This window comes from Dendrobates tinctorius, unplaced genomic scaffold (assembly GCF_039654945.1).
Source record: "Dendrobates tinctorius isolate UK_male_01 unplaced genomic scaffold, ASM3965494v1 ptg000011l, whole genome shotgun sequence".
NCBI lineage: Eukaryota > Metazoa > Chordata > Amphibia > Anura > Dendrobatidae > Dendrobates > Dendrobates tinctorius.
The window spans coordinates 33,960,880-33,977,447 of NW_027361679.1; the positions used below are offsets into that span (position 1 = coordinate 33,960,880).

General features: G+C 49.5%; 2 protein-coding genes across 7 annotated transcripts in view; one reads left to right on the forward strand and one right to left on the reverse strand.

Moving 5' to 3' along the window:
• Positions 1-2,804: 2,804 nt before the first annotated feature.
• LOC141101595 (uncharacterized) lies at positions 2,805-7,900 on the reverse strand. Of its 2 annotated transcripts, none has more exons than XM_073590762.1 (2): positions 7,829-7,900; positions 2,805-4,599 (listed from the first exon to the last, which is right to left on the reverse strand). In XM_073590762.1, the coding sequence occupies exon 2, from the start codon at positions 4,571-4,573 to the stop codon at positions 3,140-3,142; it is 1,434 nt and encodes a 477-aa protein (XP_073446863.1). In that variant the 5' UTR covers positions 4,574-4,599; positions 7,829-7,900; the 3' UTR covers positions 2,805-3,139. The 2 variants fall into 2 exon arrangements, with proteins under 2 accessions (XP_073446863.1, XP_073446857.1); XM_073590756.1 differs by lacking the exon at positions 7,829-7,900 and adding an exon at positions 7,534-7,677.
• Positions 7,688-16,568, forward strand: part of USO1 (USO1 vesicle transport factor) — a 126,967-nt gene continuing 118,086 nt past the window's right edge. For all 5 annotated transcript variants that reach the window (XM_073590742.1, XM_073590733.1, XM_073590713.1 and 2 more), the window contains exon 1: positions 7,688-7,909. In XM_073590742.1, the coding sequence (XP_073446843.1) occupies positions 7,841-7,909 (69 nt within the window). In that variant the 5' untranslated portion in view covers positions 7,688-7,840. The remainder of the gene's footprint in view (positions 7,910-16,568) is intronic.

Genomic DNA, 16,568 nt, shown 5'->3' on the forward strand with positions numbered 1-16,568 from the left:
AAGTTTAATAGGTTGGAGTAGAGTAGGGCCAGGCCAAAAGAGTCTACATTGTCGTGGTGGCAGATTTAAAAAATCTTTTGGCCAAAACAAGAGCTGCTGGCTGTGTGTGTGATCTGGAGATGGGAACTGTTAAAGGGGTTGTCCTGGCTTTTCACATCATCTCAGCACATATCTGGGCTGCAGAATTATGACAATAAGTAATTTACTTTCTGTCACTAGTTTGCACGGTTTTCTAGATATTCTGAACAGAACGTCCAAGGGGGGGGTGTGTTATGGCATTGAAATGAGAACTAGTCGTAACCTCCTACTCTACTCCAAACATGCCCTCTATAGCAACAACCCCACCCTCCATAGCTACAGGCCCTCCCCGTCCACATGAAGAAGCCCTCACACAGTAACAAATTCTTCCCCTCCAGCAGCCTCAGTGCAGAGAGCTGCTCCTCCCCCAGACACACACAGAACAGTTATCTATGGAAAGTGAAAATAGTGAGGAGGGAAAATCGTCCTGTATTCTGGGCCACTCCATGATTACAATACATAAATCATTATCAGTAATTCTTCCCTCACTGTCCCAGGCTGCTGGCAGCAGTGAGAACAGACTGTGTGATGGCCAGTGATGGGGGTCTGCAGCTTCTAATCTGCACAGGGGATGGCAGTCACTGATGTAATCTGTTGTGTGACAAAGCCTCTGCTGTGTGAATGAGACAGCTCTGTGTCACTGATGTCTTCACACAGCAGATTTGGTGCAGTGTATGTGTGAGCACTGTGTCTCTAATGACACAAATACTGATGGGAGCAGCCTGTCCAATCAGCAGCTGTAACAGTGTGAAGTGTTGGGGGGTGTATGTATGTATGTATTGTGTTGCTTTCACAAATACAGGATCACTGCTGTGTTCTTTCCAATGCTGGAATAATGATAAAGATGAGTGCTGGTGCAGTTTACTGCCAGCCAATGAGTGGGCAGTGGGTGGTGCTGGTCACTGGAGCTTGCTGGGAGTTTGGTGGAGCTTCGCACATACACTGCACCAAATCTGCTGCTGTGTGAAGACATCAGTGACACAGAGCTGTCTCATTCACACAGCAGAGGCTTTGTCACACAACAGATTACATCAGTGACTGCCATCCCCTGTGCAGATTAGAAGCTGCAGACCCCCATCACTGGCCATCACACAGTCTGTTCTCACTGCTGCCAGCAGCCTGGGACAGTGAGGGAAGGAATTACTGATAATGATTTATGTATTGTAATCATGGAGTGGCCCAGAATACAGGACGATTTTCCCTCCTCCTCACTATTTTCACTTTCCATAGATAACTGTTCAGTGTGTGTCTGGGGGAGGAGCAGCTCTCTGCACTGAGGCTGCTGGAGGGGAAGAATTTGTTACTGTGTGATGAGGGCTGCTTCATGTGGACGGGGAGGGCCTGTAGCTATGGAGGGTGGGGTTGTTGCTATAGAGGGCATGTTTGGAGTAGAGTAGGAGGTTACGACTAGTTCTCATTTCAATGCCATAACACCCCCCCCCTTGGACGTTCTGTTCAGAATATCTAGAAAACCGTGCAAACTAGTGACAGAAAGTAAATTACTTATTGTCATAATTCTGCAGCTCAGATATGTACTGAGATTGTGAAAAGCCCGGACAACACCTTTAATGTGTGAGTGGTGAGAAGTGGAGTTTTTCCAAGAGAGAGAGGTGGGGCTGTAGACAGTTCGAGGGGTGGAGGGTGGGGCTGTGGGTGGACAGTTCAAGGGGTGGAGCCTGGGCGGAGTCTCAAGGGGGCCCCGAAAATTTTGTCAGTATGGGGCCCCGAAATTCCTAGTGGCAGCCCTGCACACGGTCATAATTTGCCTGCCTGCAGTCACAGACAATTGATTTAATCCCTGACAAACCCTTTAACAGAGCAAAGTGGTGAGATCATTATATAGAGTTTCAAAAATTTTAAACAGGCTGAATTTGTGGTCGCTGATCACAAGCAGTTTTTCCAGCAAAAAAATTCAATGTAAGTTACATACATTAAGCAACATATATAACATCTCACTTCATCTTAGGCCTGTTTCACACTTGTTTTTTTGTGTCAGTTAAAATCCGCCAAAATGGCGGAAAGCGGATCCGTTGGTAACTGATGTGAACGGATGCCACCGGACCGTTTTTTTTGACGGATCCGATGAATGACGAATTTTAAAGGAACCGCAGCTCGGGGAGGAGAGAGTGAGAGAGAGAGATTTTTCCATCCACCAGAAAGGATTTCAGGGTTAAATTTCCGTCTGACTTCCTTCCTCCGGGCATGCGCACTGGAAAATGCGGATCCTGCAGCAAAAAAAAAAAAGTTGCATGGTCCGTCCAGGCATGTCGGCGGACGCAAAAAATTTGGCGTATCCGCAAAACAACGGATCCAACGGATGGCCATCCGTCAAGATCCGCCGCTAATGCAAGTCAATGGGGAAAAAAAACGGATCCGCCAAAAAAAAAATGGCGGATCTGTTTTTTTTTTAAAAAACGGCGGATTTTGACTGATGGTCAAAAACGGAAATGTGAAACAAGCCTTAGCCATTAGGGCTGTCTTGTCTCCATAGACTTCAACGCATGTTACACGTAACCTGTCAGCAAATATTTTGAAATTGCAATTTGGCACAAGAAAAGCTGCCAGTCTTTTTTTTGATTCTTAAAACAGACATTGTGCGGTGATGTAGTATGATTTCTAATACATGCATTTAAACAAGAGAAGAAGGGCATGACATAACCGCTGGAAATAGCATACATATACATCGGTGGGTACTGCATCTTATGTACATTAGAAGGCACTACTGATAACACTTTGGTATACTCTTTAATTACCAACACAGACTACAGATGTTTTCTTGCAGGATCCAACTAGTGCGCATGATGAATGACTTCGTCACTTCCAGGGCTGTGGAGTTGGAGTCTGTATAAAATGGACTGACTCCTAAAATATACATAATAAATTGGGTGCAGTAGTACAATGCAGGATGTGCTGTACATTTTTTTTTATACGAATTTTGGAAAGTTATGAAATGTCCTATAAATGTCTGTTCTGTTCCTGATATTTTATGTACATGCTCAGTAGTGAGTCAGAGAAATTGAGGAGTCGGAGGTATGGCTTACCAACTTCACAGCAATGGTCACTACACGTGCATAGTTTGTATGGCTTGGATTCCAGCACCACCAGCGACTGGAGGGTTGACAGCAGCAATGCCTGCTCGAGTTTGCGCATACTGCACAATCCAGTTATCAATTATGTCCTTAAGCGGCACAGTATGATTCTCCAAAACTTTATACTGCCTCAAATCCATGTTACCACCAACATGGATTGTTAGCTGAATGGCAGCATATAGGCTATTAACAAATCTTGAGATCTTCATGTGGCCTTGGGGTCGTTCTCTAAGAGTAAGTTCCCAACCTGCCCAACGACCTCCAGCAGGAGCATCAGTAGCAGCTGTGCCGACAGGCTGGGGTGCTGATGGAGGGATGGCTATGTATGCCCCATACTGCTGAATAGGCCCCAATTCATCAGTCCCTGCCAAAAGAACTATTAAATCAAAGAGTCCTTGCCATGGGAAGTCTTGGAAATCTTTGATTGCGCGAACAGTTGTCACAATTGGAGTCAACATCTTGAGCTCAGTTTGTTGGCACAAAGATGCTAGACATCGGGAAATTGGTGAGGTGGTAGCTTCAAGCAGTTGGAACAACTGTCTGAAGTCCTCTAATGTTGTCATCCTATGTATGGAGCAAAAAAAGTGCCATCCCCGCACTACCATCTCTCGGGTGAAGTCAATTGTATCTACCTTAGATTCCCGGCGTGTCTGTTTAATAATGTTCCTAACTTGTGCATTTGTGATATTCCCACCACTGGTCACAATTGTAATCCCTAACACTATTAAATTGACGATCTGACTATGATGTGCAGACGATCGAGGGGAAAAGAGAGAAATGATCAGTAACAATTCCAAGATGGCCAAGTCGTCCCCAGCACGTTGTTTCACAGCTGCCCCAGTCGCGATGTCAACATCAATGTACATTGCCAGTGCCCAAGGATGAAGTTCCCCGTTGACAGGGACTGGTTTAATTGCGGCTGGAGCATTATCAGCTTGACATGCAGCCACTAATCCAGTACCTCCAGGCACAAGAGTCAGGAACCAGGCAGTCCAGTGGGCAGGGTAAAATGAAATGATGTTGTTAACTGGTTGCACAGGAAAGTCTGCAGGCCAGGCATTTGTGATGGTGCGAATATCCACCTTCACGCGGACTGTGACATCACCTAAAGCGAAAGCGGCAGCGCTTGCTGACTGCATTATCAGCTCATTCACTGTTTGTTGGTCAAGGTACTGAGTGGGGTCCATCTTTAGAGCACCTCCTATAGCACTGATGGCCATAATGTCTCCATCACGAATCTTTCCCTCTTGCCCAATCTGTAGCGATAATAGGCCACGGAGCCACACATTAATGGGAGCGCCTCCTGGTAACGGGCTACATTGCGGAAGAATTCGGGACCAGCGACTAAATGCTCCACCTCGTAGGTCTGCTATGCCAGACATGAAGAACGGGTTTATCTTCGCCATTATTCAGTTTACACTGAACGAGAATTCTACAAGGTTAGAAAAGACAGTAATATGGTTACAGGGAGTCAGGCAGGCAACACAGTCATATGGCCGCGGGGGTCAGACAGGCAACACAGTCATATGGCCGCGGGGGTCAGACAGGCAACACAGTCATATGGCCGCGGGGGTCAGACAGGCAACACAGTCATATGGCCGCGGGGGTCAGACAGGCAACACAGTCATATGGCCGCGGGGGTCAGACAGGCAACACAGTCATATGGCCGCGGGGGTCAGACAGGCAACACAGTCATATGGCCGCGGGGGTCAGACAGGCAACACAGTCATATGGCCGCGGGGGTCAGACAGGCAACACAGTCATATGGCCGCGGGGGTCAGACAGGCAACACAGTCATATGGCCGCGGGGGTCAGACAGGCAACACAGTCATATGGCCGCGGGGGTCAGACAGGCAACACAGTCATATGGCCGCGGGGGTCAGACAGGCAACACAGTCATATGGCCGCGGGGGTCAGACAGGCAACACAGTCATATGGCCGCGGGGGTCAGACAGGCAACACAGTCATATGGCCGCGGGGGTCAGACAGGCAACACAGTCATATGGCCGCGGGGGTCAGACAGGCAACACAGTCATATGGCCGCGGGGGTCAGACAGGCAACACAGTCATATGGCCGCGGGGGTCAGACAGGCAACACAGTCATATGGCCGCGGGGGTCAGACAGGCAACACAGTCATATGGCCGCGGGGGTCAGACAGGCAACACAGTCATATGGCCGCGGGGGTCAGACAGGCAACACAGTCATATGGCCGCGGGGGTCAGACAGGCAACACAGTCATATGGCCGCGGGGGTCAGACAGGCAACACAGTCATATGGCCGCGGGGGTCAGACAGGCAACACAGTCATATGGCCGCGGGGGTCAGACAGGCAACACAGTCATATGGCCGCGGGGGTCAGACAGGCAACACAGTCATATGGCCGCGGGGGTCAGACAGGCAACACAGTCATATGGCCGCGGGGGTCAGACAGGCAACACAGTCATATGGCCGCGGGGGTCAGACAGGCAACACAGTCATATGGCCGCGGGGGTCAGGCAGGCAACACAGTCATATGGCCGCGGGGGTCAGGCAGGCAACACAGTCATATGGCCGCGGGGGTCAGGCAGGCAACACCGTCATATGGCCGCGGGGGTGTAGACAACACCGTCATATGGCCGCGGGGGTCAGGCAGGCAACAGTCATATGGCCGCGGGGGTCAGGCAGGCAACACCGTCATATGGCTGCGGGGGTCAGGCAGGCAACACCGTCATATGGCTGCGGGGGTCAGGCAGGCAACACCGTCATATGGCTGCGGGGGTCAGACAGGCAACACCGTCATATGGCTGCGGGGGTCAGACAGGCAACACCGTCATATGGCTGCGGGGGTCAGACAGGCAACACCGTCATATGGCTGCGGGGGTCAGACAGGCAACACCGTCATATGGCTGCGGGGGTGTAGACAACACCGTCATATGGCCGCAGGGGTCAGGCAGGCAACACCGTCATATGGCCGCAGGGGTCAGGCAGGCAACACCGTCATATGGCCGCAGGGGTCAGGCAGGCAACACCGTCATATGGCCGCAGGGGTCAGGCAGGCAACACCGTCATATGGCCGCAGGGGTCAGGCAGGCAACACCGTCATATGGCCGCAGGGGTCAGGCAGGCAACACCGTCATATGGCCGCAGGGGTCAGGCAGGCAACACCGTCATATGGCCGCAGGGGTCAGGCAGGCAACACCGTCATATGGCCGCAGGGGTCAGGCAGGCAACACCGTCATATGGCCGCAGGGGTCAGGCAGGCAACACCGTCATATGGCCGCAGGGGTCAGGCAGGCAACACCGTCATATGGCCGCAGGGGTCAGGCAGGCAACACCGTCATATGGCCGCGGGGGTCAGGCAGGCAACACCGTCATATGGCCGCGGGGGTCAGGCAGGCAACACCGTCATATGGCAGCGGGGGTCAGGCAGGCAACACCGTCATATGGCCGCGGGGGTCAGGCAGGCAACACCGTCATATGGCCGCGGGGGTCAGGCAGGCAACACCGTCATATGGCCGCGGGGGTCAGGCAGGCAACACCGTCATATGGCCGCGGGGGTCAGGCAGGCAACACCGTCATATGGCCGCGGGGGTCAGGCAGGCAACACCGTCATATGGCCGCGGGGGTCAGGCAGGCAACACCGTCATATGGCCGCGGGGGTCAGGCAGGCAACACCGTCATATGGCCGCGGGGGTCAGGCAGGCAACACCGTCATATGGCCGCGGGGGTCAGGCAGGCAACACCGTCATATGGCCGCGGGGGTCAGGCAGGCAACACCGTCATATGGCCGCGGGGGTCAGGCAGGCAACACCGTCATATGGCTGGCGGGGGTCAGACAACTAGCTACTGAACCCGTTCTCTACACCCGTTTGGTGAGCATTTGTATTGGCATATTTTTAATTTTGTCATATTTTGAAGACACGGTCTGCGAATTCGTATATACAGTGTCTGCAATAAAACGGCACCAGAGATCGTGGTATGTGCACGCCCTGACTCAGGTGCCATTTTATTGAAGTAATGTACCACAACAGTGATGATGAACCTTTTAGAGACCGAGCGCCCAAACTGCAACCCGAAACCCACTCAGTTACGGCAAAGTGCCAACATGGCAATTCAACCTGAATACTGGGGTTTTAGTTTAGAAAAAACAACTCCCTCGGAGAGCAGGCAGGGGCAACAAAGCGCAGCCACAGACAGGAGTAGGGCACCAGACTGCGGAGAGAAAGGAATATGCTCCCCCTATACAGTACAGTAACATGGCTGCGGGCTCGGAGACACAATACAGTAATGTGGCTGCAGATTTTCTACCAAATCTTACTAGTGGCACTCGCCTGAGAATTGCCGTACAGCGCCATGTGTGACCTGTCGTCCCGCAGCCCTCACTTACCTGAACAGTCACTACAGAGCATAGCTAAACGACCACAGCCGTATAGTGCGCAGGGTGGTCATGTGACACAGGTCCGCACCCTACACGTCACCGCCACGTCCTCCGCGCATGCGCTAAACGCTGTCGCTTCCTGGTTTCATTCCTGGATGCCCACGTCATCACTCCACCGCCGTGTGTACACTGGCAGCATCCTCCGCCCCTTCTTCACCCTTCACCCCGCCGCGTCTTCACAGCACCGGGGCCTGTGCGTCCAGTGCTGGGGCTCCGTGTTCCCGATTCTCCGGCACATTCTCACCTGACTTTCACCATGAATTTCCTGCGGGGAGTGATGGGCGGTCAGCAGAGCCCCGGGGTGCAGCCGTCTGGCGCCGAAACTGTGAGTGCTGCAGCCTGTGGCTGCTCTTATACCTAACATGACGTCACATGTGCCCGATCACGGCGTTGTGAGGTCAGCTCTGCCATGGGGCTGCCCTTGTGTGACTAGTACATGGGGCTGCATGGCTTCTACCCACACTGAGGATGCCGTGGCGGGCTGTGATTTCTGGCACGGTGTCATTCGCCATAGGTGCGGAGAATCAAACATGTATGGGGGATCCCTCCCACCTGGGGGTCACATGTAGCGGGTGACAGCAGGGCCCAGGGTATCTCAATACCAGAGCGTCCATTGTAAGTGAGGAGAGCTGAGCAGCCCCGCAATCGGGGACATGGCTGTGCACCCCTCACCCACCCCACAATCGGGGACATGGCTGTGCACCCCTCACCCACCCCACAATCGGGGACATGGCTGTGCACCCCTCACCCACCCCACAATCGGGGACATGGCTGTGCACCCCTCACCCACCCCACAATCGGGGACATGGCTGTGCACCCCTCACCCACCCCACAATCGGGGACATGGCTGTGCACCCTTCACCCACCCCACAATCGGGGACATGGCTGTGCACCCCTCACCCACCCCACAATCGGGGACATGGCTGTGCACCCCTCACCCACCCCACAATCGGGGACATGGCTGTGCACCCCTCACCCACCCCACAATCGGGGACATGGCTGTGCACCCCTCACCCACCCCACAATCGGGGACATGGCTGTGCACCCCTCACCCACCCCACAATCGGGGACATGGCTGTGCACCCCTCACCCACCCCACAATCGGGGACATGGCTGTGCACCCCTCACCCACCCCACAATCGGGGACATGGCTGTGCACCCCTCACCCACCCCACAATCGGGGACATGGCTGTGCACCCCTCACCCACCCCACAATCGGGGACATGGCTGTGCACCCCTTACCCACCCCACAATCGGGGACATGGCTGTGCAACCCCCGCAATCAGAGATATCTTCCTCTTGACAATACCCTATAGATTCTCTATGGGGTTAAGGTCAGGTGAGTTTGCTGGCCAATCAAGCACAGTGATACTGTTGTTTTTAGACCAGGTATTGGTACTTTTGGCAGTGTGGACAGGTGCCAATTCATGCTGGAAAATGAAATTTCCATCTCCAAAAACGGAAGTGCTGTAAAATTTCCTGGTAGATGGCTGCGCTGACTTTGGTCTTGATAAAACACTGTGGACCTACACCAACAGGTGACATGGCTCCCCAAACCATCACTGATTGTGGAAACTTCACACTAGACCTTGGAAATCAAGGTCCCAGAGTCTGGCGGAAGAGTGGAGAGACAGAAAATCCAAGCTGCTTGAGGTCTAGTATGAAGTTTCCACAATCAGTGATGGTTTGGGGAGTCATGTCATCTGCTGGTGTAGGTCCACTGTTTTATCAAGACCAAAGTCAGCGCAGCAGTCTACCAGGAAATTTTAGAGCACTTCATGCTTCCCTCTGCCGACAAGCTTTTTGGAGATGGAAATATCATTCTCCAGCAGGACGTGGCACCTGTCCACACTGCCAAAAGTACCAATACCTGGTTTACAAACAGTATCACTGTGCTTGATTGGCCAGCAAACTCATCTGAACTTAACCCCATAGAGGATCTATGGGGTATTGTCAAGAGGAAGATGTCCCCAATTGCGGGGGTTGCAGAGCAATGTCCCCGATTGCGGGCCTTAACCCCATAGAGAGTCTGTGGGGTATTGTCAAGAGGAGGCTGAGAGACACCAGACCCGACAATGCAGACCTGCTGAAGGCTGCTATCAAAGCAACCTGGGCTTCCATAACACCTCAGCAGTGCCACAGGCTGATCGCCTCCATGCCATGCTGCATTGACGCAGTAACTGATGGATAAGGAGCCCCGACCAAGTATTGAGTGCATTTACTGAATAAACATTTCCGGAGTCTAACATTTCGGATTTTAAAATAATTTTTTATGCTGCTGTTATAGTATTCTAATTTACTGAGATAATGACTTTTGGGTTTTCATTGGCTGTAAGCCATAATCATCAACATTAACAGAAATAAACCCGTGAAATAGATAACTCTGTGTGTAATGACTCAATATAATATGAGTTTCACTTTTTGTATTGAAGAACTGAAATAAATGAAGTTTTTGATGATATTCTAATGTTGTGAGATGCACCGGTACATAGTGTGCAGAGTAGGAGACCCCTGCTCCAGTCACGGTGCTGGAAATAGGAGCTGTGCTGTTCACTGTGTACATCTGGCCACCACTGGAGCTGAGCACAGCTGATCGTAGGGTGTTGGGCTTCGGACCCTCGCTTATCTGATATTGATGACCTCTCCTAAGAGTAACTTGATCAATAAAGAAAAACTAAGGCCAACCTGATTTTGTGGAGTACCATTGTGATTGCCGAGTTTCCATCACTCACAAAGTACAGGTTCCTATATATATATATTTTTTTTTTTTTTTTTTTTTGTAAGGTACTTTGCTATATGTTTTCCATCTTTTTAGTGTGATCAGAAGCGCCCTGTAAAAGCCTGTTTATTCTTCTTTTTGCATCTTATACTACGACTTGGTCATTGATATCCTGGTTTTAATTAACCCCTTTAAGTCCTTTCACTTACTGTCATATTGCCCTTCCATTGTGTGCCAAAGCCTTATTTTGTCTCCCGTTCCAATGCGCGTGGCCTTTACTATACTACATGTGCCACTGATTTCACGCAGAATCACCTCCTATTGGAGTTAGTAGGAAGCTGCCATTGTGCCACTTTCTGTAGGACTCTGCATATAGCTCTTCTTTTCATCGGAGCATTGCTTACATGGGAGATTGGCTCTGTACATACAGCAGCACACAGAACCCATGCAGCTTCCGATACGAGACCTGCACAGACTCGGCCTAACGCTTTATGCATTCATCAGACAGGATCAATATGCAATTGTACTATATTACCCAAGATAAGCAGTGTTGCTTGTGAGAGTGATTAAGGGGAACCTCTCACCAGGTTTGCCCATATGAGCTAAGGCCAATACCTATAAGTCCTCATGCGCAGCCTTCTAATATGCTGTATGTCTGCCCTTAACTGGCCTGCAAGACAAGAAAAACACATTTTATAAATAGTCCACTACTGGGCGGTCCAGGCCAATGCCGTCTCTGCCCTTTTTCTGGCACCTCTTCTTTTCTTGCGCTGCCATCTTCCTTCCTTGCTTCATGTCGATGACGCATCCTACGTCATTCGTACAGTGTCCTGCATCATGCTCCTGCGCAGGCGCATCTCTCTCTGCCCTGCCGAGGGCAGAGTAAAGTACTGCTGTGCACATGCGTCGGCGCTCTTTAGCCTTTTCCTGCGCATGGGCACTGCAGTACTTTACTCTGTCCTCGGCGTTACCCGGGACACTGTTGATAACGTAGGAATGTGTCGTCCACATGAAGAAGAGAGGAGCCACCGGACCAAGACAGCAATGCCCATCAGACCCCGAACGCCCCGTAGGTGAGTACATTAAAAGGTCTTTTACCTGTCTTGCAGGCTGGGTTGGGGCCATATATTAGAATGCGGTATATGGGGCGCTTACAGGTACTGGCCTTGCCTCATATGGGACAAATCTGGTGACAGATTCCCTTTAAAGAAGATATCTTATACTGGTCAGATACATTAAAGGGAATCTGTCAGTAGGATCAACACTCCTAAGCTGTCTATATAGTCATGTAGGTCATAGAAAGCTGAATAAAATCATATGTTGATATCTGCGATCCGATGTTTAATTCCAGAGAAATCCTCTTTTTTTCTTGTATTTCTGAAGCAGTCTCGAGATCTGTGTTTGGCCCATCCATCGTTAACATAACAACATGTGGATTTCTCTGGAATAGCACATCATTACAGATATTAAGGTATCAATTTATTCAGCTTCCTATGATCTACATTCCCATATAGATGGCTTAGGGGGTTGATCCTACTGACAGATCCTTTGAATGTTTAACCCACCAACCATTTCATGTGTATGGGGTTGTCCCTGATGGCTTTGGAAGGAAGGATCAGGCTGTTGGATTTCAATATTCCTGACCCTTTTGTTCTTAGGGAAAATGTGCCGACGCAAGAGACACCCGATGGCAGCTCTTTCCACTATCCCCATTTAATATACCATGATGAATGACCGAGCTAAATGTGCTCGTGTGATGGGGTGGGAAAGAATAGCTGCTGGCTGGAGAAGTGTTTGGCTTAGGCTATGTGCACACACTGACCTGCGTTTTACCTGCAGTTTTAGGCTATGTGCACACTCTGCGGATTGGTCTGCGGATTTTTATCTGCAGAACCGCAGGTAAAATACCTGCGGTTTTACCTGCGGTTTGCCACCTGGACAATGGAATAGGTGGCAAACCGCAGCAGAATCCGCAGAAATAAATGACATGTCAATTGTTTCTGCGGATTTAAAACCGCAGCTTTTCCGCAGTTAAAAATCCGCAGCGTATGCACAGCAGATTGTTAATCCCATAGGATAACATGCTACTGTACACTGTCTGCAGAACTGCTGCAGCCAAAACCGCAGCAGAACCGCAGCGTGTGCACATAGCCTTAGTGCAGATTTAGTGCAGTTTTTGTGCGGATTTCTCCTGCAGATTTCTATAATGGAGCAGGTGGAAAACTGCAGCAAAACCGCACAAAAGAAGCGACATGCTGCTTCTTTTATTCCGCACCAAATCTGCGCGGAAAAATCTGCAGCATGTGCACAGCGTTTTTTGTTTAACATAGCCTTAAATGGTACTGTACATCACGTGCAGTTCTGCAGGGCCAAATCTGCTGCAGAACTGCACAGAATCTGCACCGTGTGCACAGGGCCTTACTGTCATCTTCAGTGCATGTCTGGCAAAATCCAAGTGCCCAGGGCTCACGGTCTTCATGCGCTGTGACTTCCCGGTGTCTCTGAGCTGCAGTGTATGAGACTGCCTGATCTTCATACCGATGCACAAGTCCTGCCCTTCATAAACTGCCTCGATCCATGGAGCTTAATTGGCACATTATTGCTTGCTTGACATGCATGCATGTAATGAAACATTGTTGGATGTGTTTCCATTTGCTCCACTCGTCATTTCATAAATCAAGGATGAACGGCACAGTTTACGGAGCTGCTCTAATGGCAGCAATCAGTGACACCTCTGGTCTCCCCGATTGAATCTCTTTGAATGTCGCCATCAATGCTGATTGTGGGTTTCCAATGAAAGCAATAAATAGGACCCCCTTTTGACCTTTTTCACAGGAGATCCCTTGAGCTCGAGGCCCGTACCCAGTATGAGAAGAGCGCCCAGGTTGATGCCGAGATATTGTAGTAAAAAAAAAAAAAAAACTATATAAAAAATGACGTTGAATGAATAAAAAACAATTTTTAATGAAAATCATGAAAAAGATCCACAAACACAAATCAAATAATTAAATATAAGTCCCCCCAAACAATGAAATAATAGTCATATCTATTGTCATTAGGTCTATAACAACAAGATGATCAGTGAATGCCAGAAAACAGTAGCAGAACGGCTTTTCTTCTGTATATTTCTGCCCATTATCTGACTTGTATGCCAAGTTTCTAACAACCAGGTATCTAGAGGCCCATTTTTTTTTCTGACACTTGAAAAACTAATTTTAATTTTTTTTTCAGTCTACTGCGGCACCTCTTGCGCTGTTAATCGCAGAGGCTCCATAATGGACGAGGGAGCTGACGGCTCATTATATTCACGGTTATCTGCACCCCAGGAAAAGAAAAACTTTTCCCTGGAGGATCACAGAAGGTTATGGCTGTATTTTCTTGTCTGTTAAGAAGACCCTGTTCACATCAGGTTTTTGCCCTATGTTTAGCATGTAGTCTTAAAAAGCTCCCAATGCACGTACTAAACATATCCAAATGTCACTATTGCTAGGTGAACAGCAAAAAAGTGTATTTCTGCTTCCCGAAATATTACCAGCGTGTATCAGACACCGGCTGTGTGATCCCAGCCAGGTATGTATGACTCTAAAACGCTGCTGCATTTCAGAGAAGAACATACTTTAAAATTTGCCTGGAACCGAGCTGCACAAAAGGCTACTCCAATATGGGTGTATGGTGGCAAAATCAGCCCGTCAAGTTCATGAAAAGTTATGCCAGTTTAACTTGCCCAACAAGTGTGTTCCAGTCCCAGTGCGGCATGAATCGGCTTAGGCTAGTTTCACACTAGCGTTTTGGAGCGCAGCGACGGCCTGCGCACGGCCGCCGCTAAGCCCCGCCCCTGCCGCGCCCCCTCCGGTAGCTCCGCCCACCGGCGCATGACGCTGCATGCGCCCTGCGTCCCCTATCTTTATCACAGGGGGCGCAGGCTGTGCGCAGTATGCGTTTGGCGGCGCATGCGCCTTTTTGACGGTGTGCCGACGCAACCAAACTGCAGCAGGTTGCGTTTGGCGCAGCTCGACGTACTGTCAAAAGGACGCATGCGCCGCCAAACGCATACTGCGCACGGCCTGCGCCCCCTGTGATAAAGATAGAGGACGCAGGGCGCATGCAGCGTCACGCGCCGGTGGGCGGAGCTACCGGCGGGGGCGCGGCAGGGGGCGGGGCTTAGCGGCGGCCGTGCGCAGGCCGTCGCTGCGCTCCAAAGCGCTAGTGTGAAACTAGCCTTATATGTTCATTATAAGATGCAGTACATCCAGCTCCAGCGCACTCTAGTTAACCGATGGACCTAATTCATAAATTGGTATGCGCTACTGAATGAATTGGCCACATCATCAAGCCCCTACATTAACCCCTTCATGACCGGAGCTTTTTTCGGCTTTTGTTTTCCACTCCCCTTCCAGAGCCATAACTTTTTTATTTTTCTGTCAATATGGCCGTGTGAGGGCTTATTTTTTGCGGGATGAGTTGTACTTTTGAACAACCCCATTGGTTTTACCATGACATGTAACAGAAAACAGGAAAAAAATTCCAAGTGTGTTGAAATTGCAAAAAAAAAAAAGTGCAAAAAAAATTTTTGTTTGGCTTTTTTTTGCTAGGTTCAATAAATTTTAAAACTGACCTGCCATTATGATTCTCCAGGGCATTAGGGGTTCATAGACACCAATCATGTCTAGGTTCTTTTTTTTTATCTAAGTGGTGAAAAAAAAAATTCCAAAGTTTGCTAAAAAAAAAATAAAAAAAAAAAATTGCGCTATCTTCCGAGACCCGCAGCGTCTCCATTTTTCTTGATCTCGGGTTCGGTGAGAGCTTATTTTTGGCATGCTGAGCTGACGTTTTTAATGATACCATTTTTGTGCAGATATAATCTTTTGATCACCCATTATTAATGCAATGTCGCGGTGACCATAAAAACGTAATTCTGGTGTTTTTGATTTTTTTTTCTCACTACGCCGTTTAACGATCAGGTTAATATTTTTTATTATTGATCGATCGGGCAATTCTGAGTACACCGATACCAAATATGTGTATGTTTGATTTTATTTTTATTGTTTTATTTTGAATGGGGTGAAAGGGGACTGATTTGAACTTTAATTTTTTTCAAAACTTTTTTTTTTTTACTTTTGACATGCTTCACTAGTCTCCATGGGAGGCTAGAAGCTGCCATAGCCCTATCGGCTCTGCTGCATAGAGTCGATGCTCCAATCACCTCTATGTAGCTAAATTGTAGACTTGCTATGAGCGCCGACCACAGGGTGGTGCTCACAGCAATACGGCATCAACATCCATAGAGGTCTCAAGGAGACCTCTGGTTGTCATGCCGACACACCGGTGACACGCAATCACGTGACGCGTGTCACCCGTGAGCGCATTTCCGGTCCGATGGCCGGAAGCGCTTGTTAAATTTCGCTGTCAGAGATTGACAGTGGCATTTAATAAGTTAACAGCCGCGGGCAGATCGCAAATCTGCCCACGGCTATTGCGGGCACATGTCAGCTGTTCAAAACAGCTGACATGTCCCGGTTTTGAGGTGGGCTCACCGCCAGAGCCCACATCAAAGCGCGGGGGGGGGATACTATTACCCCAGTGTCAGTATGTCCGATGTCAGTAAGGGGTTAAGACTGTCGTGCACAATGCAGTCTTATTGAATTGGAACGTATGCATCTTGGATGACTAGTCTGAGCCAGGTCTTCCGTGGCCCTCCGCGCCCCGCTGCCCATGACTGACAGACTGTTTTGCACATGAGAACAGACCTGTCAGTCTTGGAGAGCGTGATTGGGAGAAGACACCAGAGATCATCCCAGATTTTCAAAGTGCATTTTCAATGAAACCCTGCAGTGGGTTCAGAGTAAAACGTACACAGCTGCCGTAGCTCAGCCGGTGTCGGATCATGCTGTATGTGGTCCAGGTGGCACGGAAAAGCTGACAGGTTCTCTTTTAATGTTGCTAAATAAGAAAAAAGTGAATAAAGTTGTTAAACTTTTTTCTTTTGAGCTTGTTAGGCTGTGTACCCACGTTGCGGATTGTATGCGTTTTTGCCGCGTTTTTCGCCACGAAAACGCATACAGAATGCACCCCATGCATTCCTATGGCATTCCGCACAAACTGTGCTAATGCTGCGTTTTTTTTCCGCAGCGGAATCGCATAGCGGAAAAAAAAAGCAGCAGGCTCATTATTTTTGCGGAATCGCCGCAATTCCGCAGACATAGAAATGTATGAGATCCGCTTACTTTCCACATGTGGCAATGACCACCATGCGCAAAGTGAGCGG